The sequence below is a fragment of the Pecten maximus genome, unplaced genomic scaffold (genome assembly GCF_902652985.1).
Source record: "Pecten maximus unplaced genomic scaffold, xPecMax1.1, whole genome shotgun sequence".
NCBI lineage: Eukaryota > Metazoa > Mollusca > Bivalvia > Pectinida > Pectinidae > Pecten > Pecten maximus.
The window spans coordinates 53,076-75,934 of NW_022979898.1; the positions used below are offsets into that span (position 1 = coordinate 53,076).

The 22,859-nt window shown below is 38.0% G+C and overlaps 1 protein-coding gene across 1 annotated transcript in view; it reads left to right on the top strand.

Moving 5' to 3' along the window:
* LOC117319280 overlaps positions 1 to 20,386 on the top strand; it is a 38,418-nt gene extending 18,032 nt beyond the window's left edge. The window contains exons 6-10 of the mRNA XM_033874113.1: positions 816 to 899; positions 10,917 to 10,988; positions 12,685 to 12,766; positions 16,156 to 17,481; positions 17,839 to 20,386. Coding sequence (XP_033730004.1) covers positions 897 to 899; positions 10,917 to 10,988; positions 12,685 to 12,766; positions 16,156 to 17,481; positions 17,839 to 18,263 — 1,908 coding nt within the window. The 5' untranslated portion in view covers positions 816 to 896 and the 3' untranslated portion in view covers positions 18,264 to 20,386. The remainder of the gene's footprint in view (positions 1 to 815; positions 900 to 10,916; positions 10,989 to 12,684; positions 12,767 to 16,155; positions 17,482 to 17,838) is intronic.
* The last annotated feature ends 2,473 nt before the right edge of the window (positions 20,387 to 22,859 follow it).

Consider the following 22,859-nt stretch of genomic DNA (forward strand, 5'->3'; position numbering starts at 1 on the left):
TTTTTTTATATACGGTAAGCTCCTCGTTGCACAGGTGTTGAAATTGGAGCCCCAATATTCTTAGGAAAAAATAGGGAAGTGGTCACTCCCACATAGATCATTATTAACCTTCCAGTCATAATCGACTAAAATGGAGGGATGGCATAATGATAGGTCGATGTAGGTACGAGAGCTTGTAGCAGGGTGTAATATGTCGGGTTATCATTCTTAAAAATCAGACGGCTGTGACACAGTCCGTCTCTCATGGGTCACCATTTTGCTTCGAGATTTGATTGATGTTGAGTGAAGGTGTGCGTACTGGAGGTACTGGCATATGGTAGATACCGTTTTGTCAGACTGGGAAGGTCTAACTGATGGCGAGATGCTCTTAGACGCTACCCTACCCGTTTTAAACGGTATGCCAAACCTAAAGGGATATTTTCATTCCTTTGTCTACCAAAGGTGGTACCTCTGTATAATAGATTTCTTTTCGAACAAACAATCAGATTCATTTTTATCAGAATAAAAATTCGTTATATTTCAGTACTATGACCAGTTTTACCGTAACGGTAAACGAAATTATGACCATCAGCAAACTCATTTATTAAACTGATATGAACGAAAATATCATCTTTCAAATAGGTGTCCGCAAATATTATTTCCCTTGAGCTAATTCCGTAATGGTTAAGGTGAATATGAAAGTAAACATATTTCACATCTTTTATGAAAATATACTTGTAAATGTAATTTAGCGCTTTTTATCACTTAGACTTCATCTAGTCTTACATTAAAGGTGCTGATAGAGTAACTGTAAGAAATGTTATACTTTGACACAGGGTGGAGCGTTGGAAAGAGCAGTATCGTATGGCTACACGGCAATAGTGGGATTACTACTAGACAAAGGTGCCCAACCAGATATGGTGAGTTTCGATGTTTGCTTCGGGGTTCTGGGATGTGCCATATTTTTCACTGAATATGGAGGTGAATAACTTATGATCATATCTAAATATGTGGTGTGTCATATAATAAACTCAGTGTTTTTTTCTTTATAATAATTGTTAACTAAGCATTTCTAAAATAGACTCGATTGATTTTGTTTGTTTTTTGTTTGTTTCTTTGTTTGTTTTTTATGTTTTTTCAGATTCAGATATCCTTATTTACGAAATGACTGATTGAAATATTTATTGTAAAATAACAAAATGATAGGACACGATATATGCCACTCGTGAAGTCCTCTCCGCTAATATAAACTTCAAATTATCAGCTATTTAACAGTTTTCGAAATCGCATCTTGGGTGTAAACACTATAGGACCTTAATATCAATGACTCCTCGACGGATAAAGCAGCTGTATGATGTGGTTTAATCATTTTAAATTCTAATATCTAAATCTCACAAAGCATTTTCTCTCTGACCAATGAGAGAGACGTTCGCAATTCAAAGAGGTTTTTAACCTCATTAATAATCATAAACAACAGGTATATAAACCCGCACATGCACGAACCCACCATCTGTTTTCCTGGGCAGTGAACGAGAGAAACACTCGATATATGTATACATTTATACGAGAAATGACATTAAGTGAGGATCATTCGTATTAAGAGCGTATATACAACTGCCAGTGTTTTTATGCGTTTCGACGTAATATTACGTAGCTATCGTTGACTTACGGACCTTCTCCGGTGTGTAACACGTGTTATTAATACGTAAGGCACATGGCAGACATGGACGTTGTCCTGTCATTGTTTCAATCGGGAGATTCGTCTCTCGACGAGGATTGCAATAAAAATCGTCATCTATTTTTGACGAAGTTTTTGTACCCGAGTACGAGCGCTATTAACGCCCCGAGGAGAGAAAAAAAAATATAAACACTGGAGCGAATTTCGCCGACATTTCTATACTCCGACATCAATAAGGTCTTGGACAGTTAGAGAAATCCATTACTTCCCTCAACTCAGACAGCTTTGATATGTTTGATGACACCAGCTCGCAAATGGGTCAAAGGGAAACTAACTAGGTTTTTTTTCTGGCAGAATGATGATGAATAATGGGACATTCCTCAGAATTCAGTTATAGAAATGGAGCTGAATCCCTGGCCACCGCTATAGATAAATCCTGAAGCAGGAAAGTGGGGGCTACTAAAATTAGCGATATCGTGAAATTTATCCATTAAATTGCGGGTTGTTAGAGGCTCGATTGGTTAGCTCTGAGATATGGGGTAAGTTAACGAAGAGAGTGCAAACATCATATGTGTCCATCCAGGAGGTATAAAACTCCTTTGCAGAGAGGTTTAACCACACTCTGCAAATTAGTAAGATTGTAGCTTCGTTACCTAGTGAGGTTCAAGATAAAACTTGATAGTGTAAAACCCTTCTGACGGACTCGGTAGCTCTTCAAAGGAATGCCATTTATTCCATTCAGTTAAGCGTAGATATGCCATGTGCCCAGCTATTAGTCCTAAATTCAGGAACATTTGTTTCCAGGAGACTTCGGCGACTAAAAATATTTTGGGGGAGGTTATATAGGAAATAAATGAGGCCTCTTAGATTCCCCTTACAGGGTATGGCTCAAACGGCAACATACGCCATTGCAGGGGTTACATTAAGACCCCTTCAAAGTACCAAAGGCGCCGGTTCTGGCGCGGCCAATGATACAGAGGCCAGGATCGCAACAGGTATCCCAGAAACTCAGGCAGATAGGGCAACAGAGGGGGTGCACTGCAGAAAGACAAGAGGTCCCCTCAGTAGGGGCGACACTTCAGGTGAGAACACTTGATAGTTGTAGTGGTAAATGGGAATTACTAACGTCAGATAAATTGATCTTGAATGCTATTTCTGGATATGAAATTTTGTTCCTAACGAGATCAACTGTTCATTAGAGGAAAGACTTAACGATAATAAAATAGGTGAGTTGATTAATAAGGGTAGAATAGAGGAAGTTTTACTTGTGCCCGGCCAAATTGTTTCAAATATTTATATTTTCCAAAAAGGGTGGAAAATTTCGCCTTGTTTATTTATTTATTTCTTGAATACAAGTAGTTTAAACAGGATGGTCTAGCGGTGATTCTTGATATTATTCAGAAGAATGATTTTCTATGTTAAATAGATCTAAAAGATGCTTACTTTATTCCCATCCATCCCGAGTTTCCGAAATACCGTAGATTTTATATGATGGATTTTTAAAATAGTTTAATGTTCCAGTTGGGGAAGGGGAACATATTTTGCATAAATGGTGCCGATGGGCCAAAGAGGCGGGGCCCAAGAGGTAATTCCTTTAAATCGCTACTAGTCATAAATTGATGAATGCATGTTCTAAAAACAAGGTGTTTCAGACCTTAGACAGTCTGGAAAAAACAAATTGAATATGAACATTATTTTGACATTTGGTCTAATCCAACTAGATGAGCGATACAGGCCCCATGGGCCTCTTGTTTTCAGTATGCTAGAATGATATGATACCATACATATACAGCAAATAGCATATACTTCCTTGGTCATCACATCCTGGATGTTCGGCACAATCAAACATTACAAGTACACTTGGAGAAACTGGGTTATATGTTGTTATGCACGGAAGGGTGATCCATTTCTCCCAGTTGAAATACAGGTTATAGAATACCTTGATAACATGTTATGTGGTGGAGCTTCTTATTCTGTTATTGATAGTCATAAATCCATGCTAGCACAGACACTACCGCTTTTTTTTCTTTTTTCTTTTTGCTTTTTACATTTTACATCTAGACCTCCTAAACCTTAAATATAATTGCATGGGAACAATATTGCCGCTTCATGAAATGTCTTTGACTTCAACTAGAGACATTGGCAGCTCTTAAAACTGCATCAAGCGTACAGGCATTACCCTTTTTGGACATTGATCACGTGAGAATGCGATATTTGAAATAACCCAGAAATGACTGTTGTGTATACCGAGTTGAATATCGATAATGTTATTGACATTAAATATGGAAATATTCATGTTTCTGTGGTTTGTTAATGAATGCTTTAAACATACATTATGTGATACCATCTTAAGCCGAGGGCTTGGTGGAAAGAATGCCCCCTCCTCCAAGTATCCGTTAATAATGAGTAGGGGCATTCTTAAAACTCATAGCCCGAGACAAATACATAGGTACTCCTATACAGTGTCGAGTACTCCTTGGTATATAACACGATGCTTCTTACTTCCCTGAACTCGAACTCGACTCAGAAATGCTACTATCCCCAGATGCCGCCTGGTGGTAACTTCACATGTTATCAACCTGTTAAGATGTAGTTGAAACCAGAACGTCCTCTATGCTCTTTATATTTATATATCTTTTTATTCTCAAGTTTGATTGAAGGGTTCTGTAATACCATTTCCATGTCTATCATAGCTATGTGGAGGTTAGTGTATTCGATTATTAGATCCAGTCATGTTGGAGTATGTTTGTGATAGAGTATTCCGTTATGAATTAATGAGTGGTATGAGTCTATGTCACTGCCTTTGCGACTGTGTATCTTTATTTGTTGATTATTTACGGCTACCTGAAGGACATCTCATTCCGTGCTTTCACTTTTTATCCTCATCTGTTCAAAACACGTTCTTTATAATTGCTGTCACTCTGCTGCGCTTCCATGAGATGACTTGTTTATTAAAGTGCATTTCCGTACTTCCTTAAGTCCGTATGAATGGAACCTAGCCGAGCGATTGCCACACAGGTATCCAAAATAACAACAAAATCAGGAAGTATATATTTACAATTTATATTATACACTGTAATTACAAGCAATATACCAGGATTATTTCTACTATGTTTCTATTTGACAAAACCCGCTTACTCAGCAAGTACTAACACACTGAATCACAGCTACTAATATAATATATCTATAAATATATATATAGATAAACTAAACCCTAACGTCTTTGTAGCAACACATTGTAGAAGATATCCTCGTCCGTACACAATGCTGTAAAAGTCTCCGGATTTGATGAATATTTACAGTATTTGAACCGCTGGTTGCCTCGTTGGGTCTGCTACTTCCCACGCCGATGGGGTCAGTCCAGTATTACTAAAGCCTGATGCGACCCATGACCCATTCGTGTCTCCATACGATGTTTCCACAACAAAATGCAGCCGCTACTCTGGCTACCCTCAAGTACACTTGTATCCGTGTTCTCTAGCTCCCACAATCATCATGTACTAATTGTGGTACACAACTTGGTTGTCAACAAACAGTGCAGTCTATGGATCAAATTACAATGGTTCCACCCGGCTTCCATACATTTCACCGCTGGACAGCGTGTCCACTCACGTGAAGCTACAAAATACCAAATTAAACCCTAAACTGGATATACATACATTTTCAGTAAATGTTATTATATATGAATATATGTTTTTAAGGGTTAAATTATTATATAATTATCCTTGAGGTAATATAAAAAGTACTCACGCGTGTGCACTAGCGTACTCACTAAACACAATAACAACTATATTTTAACACGCTTTAAACCGCTTTTCGACAAATATATGACTACATACACATTCAGAAAGAGAATGATAATAAATATTAACTTACCTTGACTGTAATTCCACGCTTCTTCCGCGATGGCCGAGTGGTTAAGGTGTCCCGACACTTTATCACTAGCCCTCCACCTCTGGGTTGCGAGTTCGAAACCTACGTGGGGCAGTTGCCAGGTACTGCATAGGCCGGTGGTTTTTCTCCGGGTACTCCGGCTTTCCTCCACCTTCAAAACCTGGCACGTCCTTAAATGACCCTGGCTGTTAATAGGACGTTAAACAAAAACAAACCAAACAAACCAAAATCCAAGAATATAGGCCCAAGTATCTCTATACCTACAACTGCAAAGTTTCCATTTCCGAGCCGGGTAGATTACTGACTACCGCAGCCCAAAACACCGAGTCGTACAATAGCGCGTCTTATGTGGTGTATACCTCACGTGCTCAGCTAGTATACTTACCTTCCATATAAAAGTGAAACAAAGTCGGATTGTGACAACGACACACCCCTCCTATCTCCTGGTATATGCGTAAGGCGGGTGTGATGTCATCTATGTTTATACTATCTGGCCAAAGCTTGCAAGGCTTACCCTATTGCATGCTATATCACTGTGTGTGGGGGGTTTTTTGTTTGTTTGTTTGTTTGGTTTTTTTGTTGTTTTTTTTTCTGGGTAGATACAGTGTGTGCATAACTTGCTATTGAGCATGATGTAGCAGCATTATATATATACTTAAAGTAAAAATCTATACTTTAGCAAAAAAATAAACATGAAAAATAAAACATGTCATTAAAGTCTTACACAAATCTAACGCTTGAATCAAACATGTAATAGTAATGTAACCCAGGTGTTATATACATATTCATATATATATATAGCATAGTATACGTATTGTACGTTGTATACCTGTCCATGTATACATAAGTATGCATTGTGTATGTGTGCGTCAAGTCCCTGTGTACGTGACATGTTGTTTATATTATCCTGTCAAAGTACCTGTCCTGTGGAATGTAAGGTATGTGTACAAAGTAGCCGGACTAGTCCGACGTGACATGGACATCAGCATGAACGCAACTCAGCAATTAACACCTGCACTTGCTTTGCACGCTCGTTGCGTTCCCACACCTGTCTACGTAACTTCCTTTCTGGCTTTCTATCTCTCTACCTATAGCTATCATTCCATTGCTGGACGTCGGTGCAAGCGGTCCAGCAGCGCAAAGCACTCGCATCGGTCATCGTGAGATGACCGAGCTGAATTTGTCGCCATATAGAAGCCTGGTTTCAGGACCTGATTAAACCATCAAACGAACAACCTCTGTGTCTGGTATTATTTCCACACCCCTGTGACAGTAACTAAGATTTTTTTTTAAATTATCAATTGTGTAGCCGTTATTTTATGTGTATTGTCAAACGTGTTCATTTATCATTAACTGTTAACTAATTAAATCATCGAGATTATTGTCGTTGGTGTAAACAGATCGTATTGGTCAGTTTTATGATACACATGTTTTCAACATACTAACATATGTATTGTGAATTAAGACCAAATAGTATACCATTTTTAAAACATTCAAATCTAGTGTCCAAGCTTTGGAAATTCAGTCATTGTACATGCTATTGTAGATTGTTTACATACAACACAATCTTGCATAAGCTGACATTTAGTCGTTATTACTAATTTATTCGATCTCAATATATGATTACAATCCGTCTTGATAAACTACTCCTAGAGAAAGGCGCCAAGCCTGATAAGGTGAGTGTTTTAATGAAGCAATTCTTTTCCTGAAAGAAAGCTAAGCTAAGTTGATTTTGTCAAAATGTTTCTTCCACGTATCGCATGTTTCCCTCAGCGCCGCACCAGTAAGATAACGATTGAAGTCTTATCAAATATAATCAAAATGTGGTTTGGTTTGGTTTGGTTTATTTTGTTTAATCAGGTCATTTAAGGACGGCCTCCCGTGCGTGCAGTATGCATGCATGTGGTGAGTGCGTATGTGTGTTTTGGGAGGCTGTGGTATGTTCGTGTTAAGCCGCCTTGTGATAGGCCTGAAATTTTGCCGATTTAAAGTGCTACCTCACTGAAGCATACTGCCGAAGACACACAGCAGCACACGTCACCCGGTCACAATATACTGACAACGGGAAAACCAGTCGTTCTACTCCAAACATGCTGAGCGCTAAGCAGGAGTAGCAACTACCATTTTTAAAGACACCGTTATGTCTCGGCCAGGGGACAGAACCCAAAGCCTTCCTCACAAGGGCGAACGCTCATCTAAAGGCCAAAGTGAGGCATTGTTAAGGGAGATATAAGTAAGAAGAATGATCCAAGTTTAGTCGCCTCTTACGATCATGAAATGGGGACAGAAGGTACAATTCTTAACCTTAATTAAGAGACACGGGTGAAATGTATTTTCCTCGGCTGTTGTATAACGTTATTGGTTTAAGTTCTGGTCCTTCTACGCAACCTCCGCATTTCTTATCTGAATACAAGATCAGTTAGAGACTGGATACATTTCTCTGACAGAAACCCATCTCAGCTCTATATATTAAATAGGTCTGTGTCCTATTGCATTCATACCACCTTAAACGTCATCAAAAGACTGTTTAATGCATATATTAACATCAAACAAATCGTTGAAATCCCGTAGAAAGAAAATAAAAGTTGGGATGTGTTGCGACGTTAGTAACTACGGCAGCTGTGGTTGCTAAGATGATTTAGTTCCAGTGAATCAACGTAAAGATACAAGTATTGTTAACAAATTTTTAAAAAATCCAGATTTTATGTTTGATGCCTTATGCGTTTTTAATTAACTGATTTATTCACAATCCACATTTTCCGTCTTGGATTAACTATGGTTGTTAAGCACAGCGTGTACTGACACATATTTAGTAGTGACGTGGCCAAATGTTCTATAGCAGCTGTACGCTTCAGCCATTTGTTGTTAGTCTACCTCGTGGAAAAGTTAAATATGCACCCATTTGACAGAATACTCACTTGACGTCTAGTTTCGTAACGTCACAAAGAGACGACGCCATGATTATGTTACCAATTCCCGCGCTTATCAATCCGCTGAGCCCCTTTTCAACGTGTTAACGGTGGAACGCACGCAACAGACTCTGTGAATAGACATAGGTAAACAGGGAGCACGCCTTTTAATCTATGATATGGCAACGAATGAAAATGTCATACTGTAACAAAGGAAACCACCTTTGTATACACTTTTTGTAATAGTATTAAAGGGACAATTTAGTCACGTTTGTTTATATTTGTTTTTTAATTTCAACGATTATTTCATGAAACTGTACTTATGTACTCCTTATGAAATAGCTTTAGCCAGATATTGATACAAGCGTAAGTTTTCCATATGTTTTTTAATTAATTGAAAGGGGGATCCTAATCGTATAACCATACGATTATAACTCTACTGTACACACTTTGACATGTATACATGTGTGCAAGCGCAGCCCCGTCTCATACTGTAAACAACGTTGGTTTGCACTTGAAGCCGTTAGCGGATATTTCAACTGGGTTACGAATCTCATACCGAACGTAGACAGTGAATGGATGTAAAAAAAATATGGAGAATTACTGTCAGGACATAATATAACTGATGTGACTTTTTCAAACGGATTTGACAACAATGAAAATATTGACCTACATCTAGATCGGCCTACGGAGTAATGTCGAGGTGCAATATTTCTATACAACTTCTATTATCATAATGCCTTTTGTAATTGTTATAAGTATTGTTATTATATCGTGGATGAAATGTTTGATATGTAGATGTCCGAAGGAAATGCACTCTGTACATGTAGTTTTCACGGGGCTCCTTAGGGTAATTTACTAGGGATTATATCCGAATTCTTGCACTGTTTTGCTTCTATGAATAATTACCGCTGTGGATGAAGGAGAAAAATATAACTTGGAAAGTTTACCTCATGACATTATAAGGCTTCATAGAAGTAAAGCAGTGCAAAAAATTTCAACATTTCTTTATTCTTTATACTTTTATCTATACAAAACGTTTGGCATGCAGAAAGATTAATCTCTGTAAATAAACGAAGAAAATGTCGCGTGAGTTATACGAAAAATACTAAAACAAAAAAAAAAATTTAAATAAATAAATCAAATAGAAGGGGCATTAGCTGTACTCAATTTATTTGTTACAAGAGTAACAAAACTAACTTTTAAATTCAAATTGATGCTTATTAGCAAAATATTATCAAATAAATCAACAATATTTTATATAAAATGCTAGTCCAGCAAGTGACCTATACTATTATTATATAGTTATATAGTCCAGCACTTGTAAGTTATATGTGTAAACATGAAAACACACCTTTCCAAACCCACGATTTTATGTTTCTATCGATGTTCACATTATAGACATGTATTTATACCATTTGATTATTTGCAACGATCGTGGGCACGACTTTTGAGCTTATTACAAATTTTATTGATTATTCCAGTACAAGATTTGCACAATCCTCTTCACCGATCTCAAAACATACAAAGCCATAGTTCATAATACTAAATTATGATATAAATAAAATGTACATGGTACTGTTGTAACATAAATAATATTGACTATAATAAAGGTTATTAGTTTGTCTCTAAAAATAACAAGGCCTTGGTTTTTCCTAATTTTATTTTATTTTTAAACGGTTTGTGTTAGCGGCGGATAGCAAATAGTCTGGTAGAGTGATAAGTATCATCTTCCGTCGTGTTCGGTGGCCATATATTTCCATACTAATCGTATTTTCTGCGTCAGGTGAAACAGAGACGTACCGGCCGTAAACATGTGTGTACACAATTTCATGAACACGATCCCCCCTTTGGTGCCCCTTTGTGTGCAAACTGTGAACAAACTTGTGTTTTGTCGATTTGAATCATCAAAACAATCATTCATCATTGAATCTATTAATTTTGATACATATAACACCTGTTTCCAACGCATGTTGTTAAAGAAAAATCCAAAGAAATAAGGATGTGAAATTAGATAAACCGTGTCGTCACTCAGTGCTTCGACCGCGTGGATGTGTTAACAACCAACTCCGTTCCCGCCAGAGGGCCAACATGTTGACCATATTTGGAGTATCGCTATATTTGACGTGGGCTTTCCCCAAACTGAAACTAACCATACTGGACATCGGCAGATAACTGTTGACCGCAGATTATTTTGTCTGGGTATATCTTTTATCGATTCGGTCTGAATTATAAAAAGCATGCTTGACTAAATTGTCCCTTTAACATAGCAGGTGATTCACATACAAACTTGCCCACGTTACTTAATTACTTGAAGTCAGCAAAGCACAAAACTACAGCAGATACTTTCTTCGATTTTTACAAATGTTCACTTCATTCCAAAAGTTTGCGTTTTATTTCGTTCATTTTATATACATGTATATCAATCATATATGAAATGTCCCGCTTTTTAACAGGATGTGATTGAAAAGGCAAGATCTTGTGGTCATACTGAAATAGTCGAACTACTTCTGGACAAAGACAGATCGGTAAGTGTTTCCTTATAGTCAGTTTATTACTTGAAATGAGGAAGATGCGATATCAGAACATAGGTAATGTTTGTTAATCGGTTATAACAAGTAAAAAGCTGAATGTAAAGTCTGAGAAATTATTACTGAATTAGTGTACACTCAGCTAATCTGTACATTATGTTTTTTCATCATATCGAAAGAAGGGGACGAGTAGAAAGTGAAAAATCGACGATAAACTTCATATTTTTTAAAATGTAGATTAGTCAATTACAATAGAATACCCCTTTACCCCTGTTGAACTATTAATATGACTTCAGTGCCCCCTACAGCGAGACTAAATAATTCCAGGGCCTAATGAGCCTTGAACCTGGCATAAGCCACAGGAACATAATGGCATATCGACCACAATTGGCCATATCATATCTCAAATAATATTTGTATAGCTATTTTACCCACCACTATTTTTATATTCATTTTTTTACTGAGATAACATAGGAAGCATTTCAACGTCCAATTATCCTTACAGATTTATGCTTTAACTTATCTTAAGGTAGTTATCAGTTCATCATATAAAACGTATGTTGATGAATAACTGGATATACCCACATTTTGTACTTCCTTTTCGTCGTCTACCTTTAGTAAATATCAAAGAACTTAAAGCTCTAAATTGCCTTAAAGTTAAACAAAGGATAATCCCTCTGTAATTAAAGGGATATTGGCCCTGAATCTTATCGTGATAGCATGACCAATGTATAAACTTAATTCCATTATCTTTTTTAAAAGGCAAATAAATGTAAATAAGTCATACTGGACCATGGTTTCAGTACACTGCATTAAGCTTTAATGTAAGAGACGTATGCGTCAAGTGTTGTGGTCCTTCGAATTATGGGCAAAGTGATGTTTTAGAGACGAAAAGCACGGGCGGAGACGGAATATATGTGCAAAACCGTTTATGATGCAATGTTATTCGTCACTTTAAGTTTCAGTATTTTCAGTACTTTGACATCAAGTAAAATCAAGGGGGCAGACGTTTAAAGATTTATAATGCTTATTGTGGTACATGAGCGAAACGTACACAAACAAAATTGTTATTTTTGAAAATGCCATCACATTATGTAAATTACTATATATTGAAAAAGTTATGGAAAACGTCTTTTCACAGCACAAGAAGAATTTCAATTTGGCTTTTGAACGTCGAAATATACCAATGTACTTTAAATGCTCACAAATATAAATATAAGATGCAAAAATTAAGAAAAGTGACACTGCCGTCGGAAACGTGATCTAGTGAAAGAATTAACACTATTTCAATTACATTTCATTAATAATAAACAACAAAAGTTTTCAAAGTTATCGTGGGCGACCATACAACAACTAATTTGTAATTTAAATATCTTTCGATGTTATTTTCCATAAATTTCCATATTTCAAATTGAGAAATATAAACTCATTGAAAGTTAAAACAGACCTGGTAATACCAGCTTATGGTTCGATTTGGTTGATCTGTATTTTCTCATTGTTTGTTTTATTACGATCAATTTTACATTTTTAGAAACCGACTCAATAATTGTGTCTTCTTAAATATCCAATAAACCATAGGAAAATAGATACAGCATTGCGTGGTTTTAACCATTAATTATTTAGTTATAGTTGCGGTTTCATTTACACGTTGACATGCTGTGAATTGTTTGCATGTATTATGTATACGTTATAGATTGGAGGAACTGAAATGAAGATTAGCCTGTCGACGTCGGATACCCCAGACTCTTCAATACGAAGTGATGATGACGATGGAGGTAATGCTGACAGAAAGTGATCTTTCATAGTAGATTAGATGCTTAAATTAGAAACACAATTACAATAAAAAGAACTTTCATTAATATTAAAAAATGTCCAGTTTAATCTTCTTTTTTTTCAACGCTTAACGCCATGTTGATATTTCATAAATTTAATTTTATCGTCTTACGGGGGAGAATTGCTTTTGGGTTTTTAGCTCACCTGGCGCAGCGTCCGTCGTCCGTCCGTCAACTTTTCCTTTAAATCGCTACTAGTCCTAAACTACTCAGTGGATATCGACCAAATTTGGTCTGACGCATCCTTGGGTGAAGGGAAACCAATTTTGTATTAACGGTTGGTCTGGCCCCCAGTGGCCTTAGGGGTGGGGCCCCATAGGGGAAATATAGTAAATTCTTTAAATCCTTCTTCTTCTGTAGAAATAAAGGGATTTAATTCATATTTGGTCTGAAGCATCATTGGGTGAAGGGGAACCAATTTTGTATAAACCGTCGGTCTGGCCCCCAGGGGCCTTAGGGGTGGGGCCCAATAGGGGAGATATAGCAAATTCTTCGAAATCCTTCTTCTTCTGCAGGAATAAAGGGATTTGATTCATATTTGGTCTGAAGCATCCTTAAGTGAAGGGGAACCAATTTTGTATAAACGGTTGGTCTGTCCCCCCAGTGGCCTTACGGGTGGGGCCCAATAGGGGAAATATAGCAAATTCTTTCAAATCCTTCTTCTTCTATAGAAATGAAGGGAATTGATTCATATTTGGTCTGAAGTATCCTTGGATAAAGGGGAACCAATTTTGTATAAACGGTGGGTCTGGTCTTCCAGGGGCCTGGGGGATGGGGCCAAATATGGGAAATAAAGCAAATTCTTTGAAATCCTTCTTCTTCTGTAGAGATGAAGGGATTTGATTCATATTTGGTCTGAACTATCCTAGGGTGAAGGGGAACCAATTTTATATAAACGGTTGGTCTGGCCCCCCCCCCCCCCCCCCCCTGTGGCTTTAGGGGTGGGGCCCAATAGGGGAAATATAGCAAATTCTTTCAAATCCTTCTTCTTCTGCAGGAATAAAGGGATTTGATCCATGTTTGGTCTGAAGCATCCTCGGGTGAAGGGGAACCAATTGTGTATAAACGGTGGGTCTGGTATCCCAGGGGCCTGAGAGGCGGGGCCCAATAGGGAAAATAAAGCAAATTCTTTGAAATCCGTCTTCTTCCGTAGGAATAAAGGGATTTGATCCATATTTGGTCTGAAACATCCTTGGGTGAAGGAGAACCAATTTTGTATTAACGGTTGGTCTGGCCCCCAGTGGCCTTAGGGGTGGGGCCCAATAGGGCAAATATAGCAAATTCTTTAAAATCCTTCTTCTTCTGTAGAAATGAAGGGATTTGATTCATATTTGGTCTAAAGCATCCTTGAGTGAAGGGGAACCAATTTTGTATAAACGATGGGTCTGGCCCCCCTGTGGCCTTAGGGGCGGGGCCCAATAGGGGAATATAGCATATTCTTTCAAATCCTTCTTCTGCAGGAATTAAGGGATTTGATCCATGTTTGGTCTGAAGCATCCTTGGGTGAAGGGGAATCAATTTTGTATAAACGGTGGGTCTGGTCTCCCAGGGGCCTGAAGGGCGGGGCCCAATAGGGGAAATAAAGCAAAATTTTGAAATCCTCCTCCGTAGGAATAAAGGGATTTGATCCATATTTGGTCTGAAACATCCTTGGGTAAAGGGGAACCAATTTTGTATAAACGGTTGGTCTGGCCCCCAGGGGCCTGAGGGGCGGGGCCCCCATAGGGGAAATAGGGTTAATCCTTTAAATCGCTACTAGTCATAAAGTTATGAATGAATTTGAACTAAATTTGGTCAGGAACATTCTTGGGAGAAGGGGAACAGAGTTTGTATAAATTTTTACTCTGAACCCCCAGAGGCCTGAGGGGCTGGACCAAATAGGGGAAATAGAGATTAGTTTTTAAATCGCTACTAGTCATAAAGTTTTTAATGGATTTTAACTAGATTTGGTCAGGATCATCCTTGGGGGAAGGGGAACAGAGTTTGTATAAATTTTTACTCTGAACCCCCAGGGGCCCGAGGGGCCGGGTCAAATAGGGAAAATAGGGTTAATCTTTTAAATCACTACTAGTCATAAAGTTATGAATGAACTAGAACCAAATTTGGTCAGGAATATCCTTGGGAGAAGGGGAACAGAGTTTGTATACATTTTTACTCTGAACCCCCAGGGGCCTGAGGATTGGAGTCAAATAGGGGAAATAGAGATTAGTCTTTAAATCGCTACAAGTCATAAAGTTATGAATGAATTAGAACCAAATTTGGCCAGGAACATTCTTGGGGGGAGGGGAACAGAGTGTGTATACATTTTTACTCTGAACCCTCAGGGGCATTAGGGGCGGGGTCAAATGGGGAAATAGGGTTTTATCCTATGAATCGCTATTTATCATATAGGTATGTATGGATTTGAACCAAAATTGGTCTGGAATATCTTTGGGGGAAGAGGGGGAAAAAGTTTATGTAAATATTGACTTTGACCCCCAATGGGCCTGAAAGGTGGGGCCAAATAGGGAGAATAGAGATCTGTCTTTATATCGCTCCTAGTCATAAAGTTTTTAATGAATTTGAACCGAATTTGGTCAGAAACATCTTTGGTGAAATGGGAACCGATTTTGCATAAATGGTTACTGTCACCCTCCATCCCATAACTATGTATAACATCGCTGGACATTAAGGGATAAACACAATTCTGATGTAAAAATAGGCCCAAGGGTCTTTCCCAACCCTAAGGGACTTAGTTACTTAAAAAACAATTAGGTTGTAAAAATAATCCATAGGGTCTTTCAGTCCCTTAGAGAGTATGTGTATTAACAAATTGAACATGAACATTATTTTGACATTTGGTCAAAACCAACCAGGTGAGCGATACAGGTCCCATGGGCCTCTTGTTTGACAGTGAAGTAGATGGGAATTATTTTATCGTCACGTTAGTATTGATATTTCCCTTCAAACTGCGAATACTTGAAAAGTATTACACAAGGGATTATCGCTCGTACATATATTAAATTAGTAAATTCACATGGTCAAATTGTAGTAAACACAGATGTAAAATTGATTTAATCACTCATCACAGTTTTGAAAACATTGCAGTAAAAAACGCGTGTCATGTTGAACACATTACAGCAAAAAATTATTTGCGATTGCACATTTCTCTTAAAGCCATATTGTTTGACAATCGTATGAAGTGAAGTAACGCTTTTTGTTCATGTCTTCTCCTCGGTCTATCGATTTCATTAACGTTTCGGTATGATTTGTTTTATCACGTGTATTATATACTGTTCTATTGGTTTATATGTAGCATCACAAAACTGTTCTTGTATTTATTGATATTGCAGATGATGAATGGCTCATCGAAATCGTGAAGAAGAGATACATCGAAAAGTTTGAAACTTTGGAAAAGAAGTTTTTGAAAGCAGAAATAAAGATGCTTTCTTCCGAAAGCATTCTTCATATTGTGGCTGTGTTTGGCTCATTAGAAATGATCGAATGTATGACGAAATGGAAGGGAATTGAATGGGATGAAGAAAGAGAGATCCACGAACACATATTCGGTGAAGCTTTGAAGGGATTAACAGTCAGTAATGCCACGGCGTTATATTTAGCGACATTGATGGAGAGAACGGAGATGGTACGCTTGCTCATCAAATATTCTGGAGAAGACAACATCAAATGCTGCTTTCGAAGCTTACACCTCAGTGACGAAATGGAAGAGATATACATGCTGGATCAAGCCGAAAAATTGAAAACCAAACATTCTGATCTTCGACCCGCCGTCATTCCAGGACATCGCGTGGGAAAAGATGGACAACGCTCTCGGGCTTTCATTGTATATTCAATACATGAACATGAGGCTTCAGGCTATGAACTTGGTGATGGCCTCGGTTTGGTTATGGTTCGAAATCCGTACATTTATAAGAAAGAGAGGAAATTGAACGAAGATAGAAGGAAGACGGTTTCAAACGAAGACGTAAAACGAGCTGAAAAGGCTCTATCACTTCATCAGAAGACTCTTTGGGCGAACCATAGTAACTTAAACATTATAAACGTCAGTCCTGTTGTGTACCGGAACAACGGAGACGACATCATCGAAAAGACATGCATCGCACTATATTGTAGTACAAAGGGCGTAGTGCCACTCGGGGAACCAGAGTTCCCTAAACAGTTAGAGTTAGAAGAGGGTGACTTTATTGATGTTGATGTACACGAAGGTTATTTCAAACGGGGCGGTTATAATTCGCTGCCAAGTAATAACTTTCATCCAAATCTGAAAATGGGCTGCAATATCGGAAGATCGCGATCGACCCCAGAGTATAATTCGCAAGGTGGTACTCGTCCATACATTGCTGGCACACATGGTCCATTTGTGAAGTTTAATAACAAGATTGGATTTCTCACCTGCGCCCACGTGTTGTTTATTGTTCCAGTGAAACAACCGTTTTTGGATTTCCATCACAACGGTAACAATCCAGTTGAAGTCGTACAACCTTCGGTTGACTCAACAGTTTTTCAAGGCTCCCCGTGTGGTCATGTACACAGAGCCATTTTCAATCCACAGTTGGATCCAAGTATTGATGTCGCTGTCGTTGAATTAACTGATTCAAGTAGGATACCCACTGCTGGTCAATTCGCTAACGCCAGCCACAATAGTTACAGAGATGCAGGTATGACTTTTACGTAATTGAGGCACAGACTATATATTAATGTTAAAAAGTCACCATGATAACTTGACATTTTTTATTTTAATTATTTACGTCGTTGTAATTATCAAATAATTCTAGTCTCTAATGATATAGTAACATTCTTCACTCCCTGTTTGTCACTTCCACTTAATACTCGTATTAATGAAAATATAATTCGAACTGTTATAAGAACTGTAAACAAAACAGATGACAAAAACGAGATGTTGTATGTTTAATGTTTTACATTTACACAAGTTATTGTTTAAATAAGTGGACTCAGTTTTAATTTAATCAATAATTTATCCTGTCGAATTATAGAACGGTGTTGCATGTTTTCAGGGTTTGAGGAACTTCCCGAGTATAACAGTGGATATGTCCTTAAAGATTTAAAGAATGTCTGTACAACACATATCGTATATAAATTTGGAAGCTCCAGTGACGTCACAAAAGGGCAATTGGAAGTAAATGGAATTAATGTAAGACCACTCACCACAACACTTGGTCTACCCAGATGTACAGAAAGGATCGAAATGAAAAACCAGTATGGTGTCCGTGGTACCCAAACACCAATGTCGTTTTTCATAGGTGGAGACTCGGGTTCATCGGTGTTCATGAAGTCAGAAAAGGGAGATTTGGTACTAATAGGAATGGCGATCGGAAATGCGTATGTAGATACCAACCCATTTCCGTTAGCAGTTGTTACACCTATCGGTGCAATATTGAATGCTCTAGGCCCACAGTACTCCATAGCATCATTTCCCTAAGTACATATCTACACAGTAATCATCACTGAAGAATATTGCCTTCAACACTTTTAATTATTAACATATGTTTTTCAGCGTGGCAACTGTTTTTGTTGTTACACGCCTTGTATAAGAACATCTGTATACCTTTAACGTTTTGTTTTGACTATTATTCTGGGAACTTGAGATGCCAACAATTTCCATTGATGTAGCCGTTTGTTTCAAGTCCGAAAAGTATATGTGTCATCGTAGTCATATTTAACTGAGCCATGAATGAAAGATACCTCGTGGTAGTGAGAGGCACCTATTAACATCATTGGTTATTTATTTTTTGTGTTATTTGTGTGATAATCATATATTATAATATATAGTATATATTGTAATGCTATTATTCGTTTTAAAGTTATCAATAATTTATTTCTAAATATATCAACACTTTGTTTACCTAGTAATACCAGGTCACACCTCCCCATGGATGTATAAGAGATTAATATGACAATGGTGGCTATATTGATGTTTCTACCAAATATGATAAATTGAGCTATTCCCTAAGTCCTTTGGCTACTATGTATACTTTGTTATTATCTTGTATTTGATACCAGAATATTACTCCATACAATTTTATTGTGGTCGCCTTTCCTCAGGCGTCGTTCGTCAAGGGTCTTGCGGTGTGCATCTTAAACAATTTACATTTTTAACTTTTCAATAATTAGTTAAGTAAGTAAGAGTCATATTTGTCCAGGGGGATGCTTGGATGAAGAGATGTCATAGTTGATTAAACAATGACATTGAACGTAGATTTGTTACAGATGTCGCATATGTTAAATCTTTTCATTAAACAAGAGATCCAAAGCCATCTTAATGGACCAGTTACATGCTGGATGAACCACTGAGAGATACATGGTCATAGATTCATACAGTGCCATGTTCAACTGAATGACTTTCAGTTACCTTCAAGGTCATACAGATGAAATGTGCTAAATTATGGATTTAACATAAAAAGTACTAACCAGTATGTCATACGGAGACAAGTTATAATGATGAATGCAACATTGCAATGAAGTTTTTGATAATAAACCTTAATAAGTGACTTCGATAACAACGATATCCACATTTTCTAGTATTCATTATAAGTATTATGTATTAGTGATCAATGCTATTAGGATTTGCGCGTTGTGGTCATTCGGCATAGATACATTTGAAATAAGAAAACATACGGGAAAGCCGTAAAAAGTATATTAAATCAAATAAACAGTGAGATTAACATTTTTTAATACCTGATTTAATGAACCATTTATTTTATATTTTTAAAAATATTTATCTATACAATATTTGCAATTTATTTTTCGTTTGACGTGGAAATTGTGTATGATTTGTATCAAATTAAAGCTCAGAATTTATTCTACCGGATAAATGTTGTTTTTGTATAGGTTTAATAGCATATAGGAGCACACGGATACTCGAAAGACAGTAATCCTGACATTTACAGTGCAATGAAGAACCCCCACCTTGGGAATTCCCGTCTTTTAAACCTCGAATCCTACGTCATTCTATATTCAGTAGGAGTATTTATTTTCGATTTTCCTGATCTCACGTGTTTATGTAACGTAGTGAGAATGACCATCTTAATTTTAATTAGATTGGTGAAACACCAGCTGATTTTACTTATTTAGTTGTGTGAGTCCTAAACACACTTACGGAAAATCCGAAAATGTATAATATCGAACCCTTTTTTCCCCTAAGCAAATATGAAGCCTGTATAAACTACTTCATAATGTATATACCAATAATAGTATACATTTTTTTGTTTTATTTCTCACGCATATCAAAATACAGGAGTTATCTGCTTAACAAAATCACACTAGACATGGTTATCCTATTGTGGTCTGTTACTTTTGCGTAAACTTGTTACTTATATAAGAATTAAAACAATCTAAACAGTTGTTTATGTGAAATTTTAATAAATGTTTTCATCATATGTTATCGCTATCCTTTATTTATATAGAAAAAGTGTCCAATATACAAGGAAACAATTGCCATAGTAATTTTACCTTGATATCCTAACTGTCTAGAGTCCTTATACAACAATGCTTGTAAAGTTGTTTCTTATTGAAATTCATAATAAAATCGTATATTTTTATCAACCGTTGTAAAGAGTCAACTCTTTAATTGCATGCACAATTAGAAATGTACACAGTGAAATGAAGCGTCCTGATGGTACTACTGGCCTATATAAAAGAAGTAAGCTGTTGCAGGTTTTATCTTATAGACTACCAGGCACTAAAACTTCATATGTGGTACATGAATACGACAAGGTGGTATTCCTAGTGTCAAGGGTTGGTCATCGCCAGTATTAAGAAAACACAATAAGACAATCAGTCTCTGAACACACTTTATAGGCTCCACATGGTTACACGGAAGTCACAACCAAGCGCGATCCCCAAGGGGAGTAACTCTAGACTATTGATTACTAAAGGTCGCGCACCACCAATAAACCACAGCCCAACATCCATACATATTGTATGGTGGCGCGGCCTCTCTTCTTCTTTCTGAAGAACAGACTAGTAACAGTACTAAAATAAAACCCATGGAGTTACCCCGGAAACCCCATAATTATTGTTGTATAGTCTCTAACTGACCTTTAACTAATTACACACTTATAACTATGAAAGTCTCTGATGCAATGTCTTTGCAAGTACTAAAACAAAATCATTACAAGTCGTATTGTTTGATATACAAAACAGTTTATAGTTTGCGGCACTAGGTAACCCATATGTCATGTACTTGATTACGTAGTATCATAATCATCCAAATACTGTGGACGTCGGATAGTTCGTTTAGGCCTACTCGAGATACCAACTGGTGAAGGAGGAGCTGATATTGCTTCATTTGCGACATCCGGACAGGGTCTCTCTGGAGTGTCATTAACGGAACTTGGGTCATCCAAGTGGGGGTCAGACTCTGGTTGGCCAATGAGTATCGGCATATCATGATGAGGCACACTTAGGGGTACACCTTCTGTGTTTGCGGGCATAGACAGAATGTTTGGAATTTCAACGGGTGTGAAAGGAGGTCGCGGAGTTTGTGGAGTGTACTCCTCAGGATCACTGTCATTGTCTAGAACTTGATGAGGGTGCTTCTTTTCAGGTATAGTGCTGGGGACACGGTAACACTCACTAATCTTAACCTTGTATGATGAAGCGCGTAGCTGTTTTCCTGAAAACTTCTTCACAAAACACCATTCTGAACCTTCATTGACAGACACAACAAGGTATCTGTCGCGAGCTTTTGCTTTGTCTTTGTCACTGTACAAATAAACTAGATCACCCACATTGATGGTAGTGTGAGGAGACAAAGTATTACCACGATGTTTTGCCTTGACGCTGTTAGGGTGATTCGATAAACGACGTTCGTGTTGTTCGATAATCAAGTCTCGGTCGGAGATGGGTAGTTGATCATGTGTGTACTGACTGCGTTGAGTCCACAACTCTCGAGCTGACAGACCTGATCCACGAATACGCGTATTGAGGCGAGCAACTGCAGTTGCTAAGCCAAGATCAGAAACAGGACCACCTCCAGGTTCCTGTCTTAACAGCTCATCTTCCAGCTCACCAATTGCTTTCTCCGCAACAGGGTTTTTATTAGCATTCTTAATCCGGCCAATTTCCAAAGAAATACGGAACCTGCGGAGAGACTCGTCATCGCGCAAAGACACAAAGCCTGGGGCAGGGTCAACTCTGATAACTGCGTGAGGACCATCTAGAGGACGTAGTTCAAGAGCTAAACGTAAAAGTCCATCACGAAGTGTGTGACGTTTTTCATCCTCTACCAAGCATGCTGATGTGTAAGATGTAACAGTTTCACGGAGAAGGAGAATTAATTGACGACTACGCTTAAGAATATCTGCCGCAAAGGAGACACCAACTGCATCAGGAGGCTGTTCTGAGGACTGTTGTACTAAGGTCTGTGGCAGCTTCTTGAGCGATGCACACACATGGCACGAATCACAAACCTGACTAATGACAGAGTTCATGTCTAAACCATAGAAATGCCTTTTCGTGACAAGTTGCATTTGGTGTTTTGTTGGATGGTCCAACTTGATGTGTAGGGCTGTAATGAGTCCATCTAGTACGGAGCGCGGAACAACTATGAGCTCCTTAGAGGGTTGTAGGGGATCACTACGATGAACAACCACTAAGCCATCCCTTGCAATTGAGGCAACTGACAAATAGCGCTTGACATCTTTAATGTTGGTTAGCTTTTTGGACGGTCGCGTACCTTGTTTCAGATGAGCGTGAGCCCGACGAAGATCTGGACAGTCTGACTGAATAGCCATCCATGCTGATCGAGTAGTGAAAGGAAGTGGCGACACATTATCTATGATATCCTGCACGCACACTGAACGGACCACAGAATCCTCTGTTGTCATGATGAAGTTGCAGATTTGACAATGAGGCTCTTCACATGTAGGAGCATTCCTGCTGGCAAAATCAGACGGTACATTAGCAGAACCGGATAGGTGACGTACACTGACTTGGTATCTGCTGACTGTTTTTAGGAAAGCTGTAACACGAGGGCTGGCCGAGAACTCACCGCGAGCTAGCTTATCAATAGCTT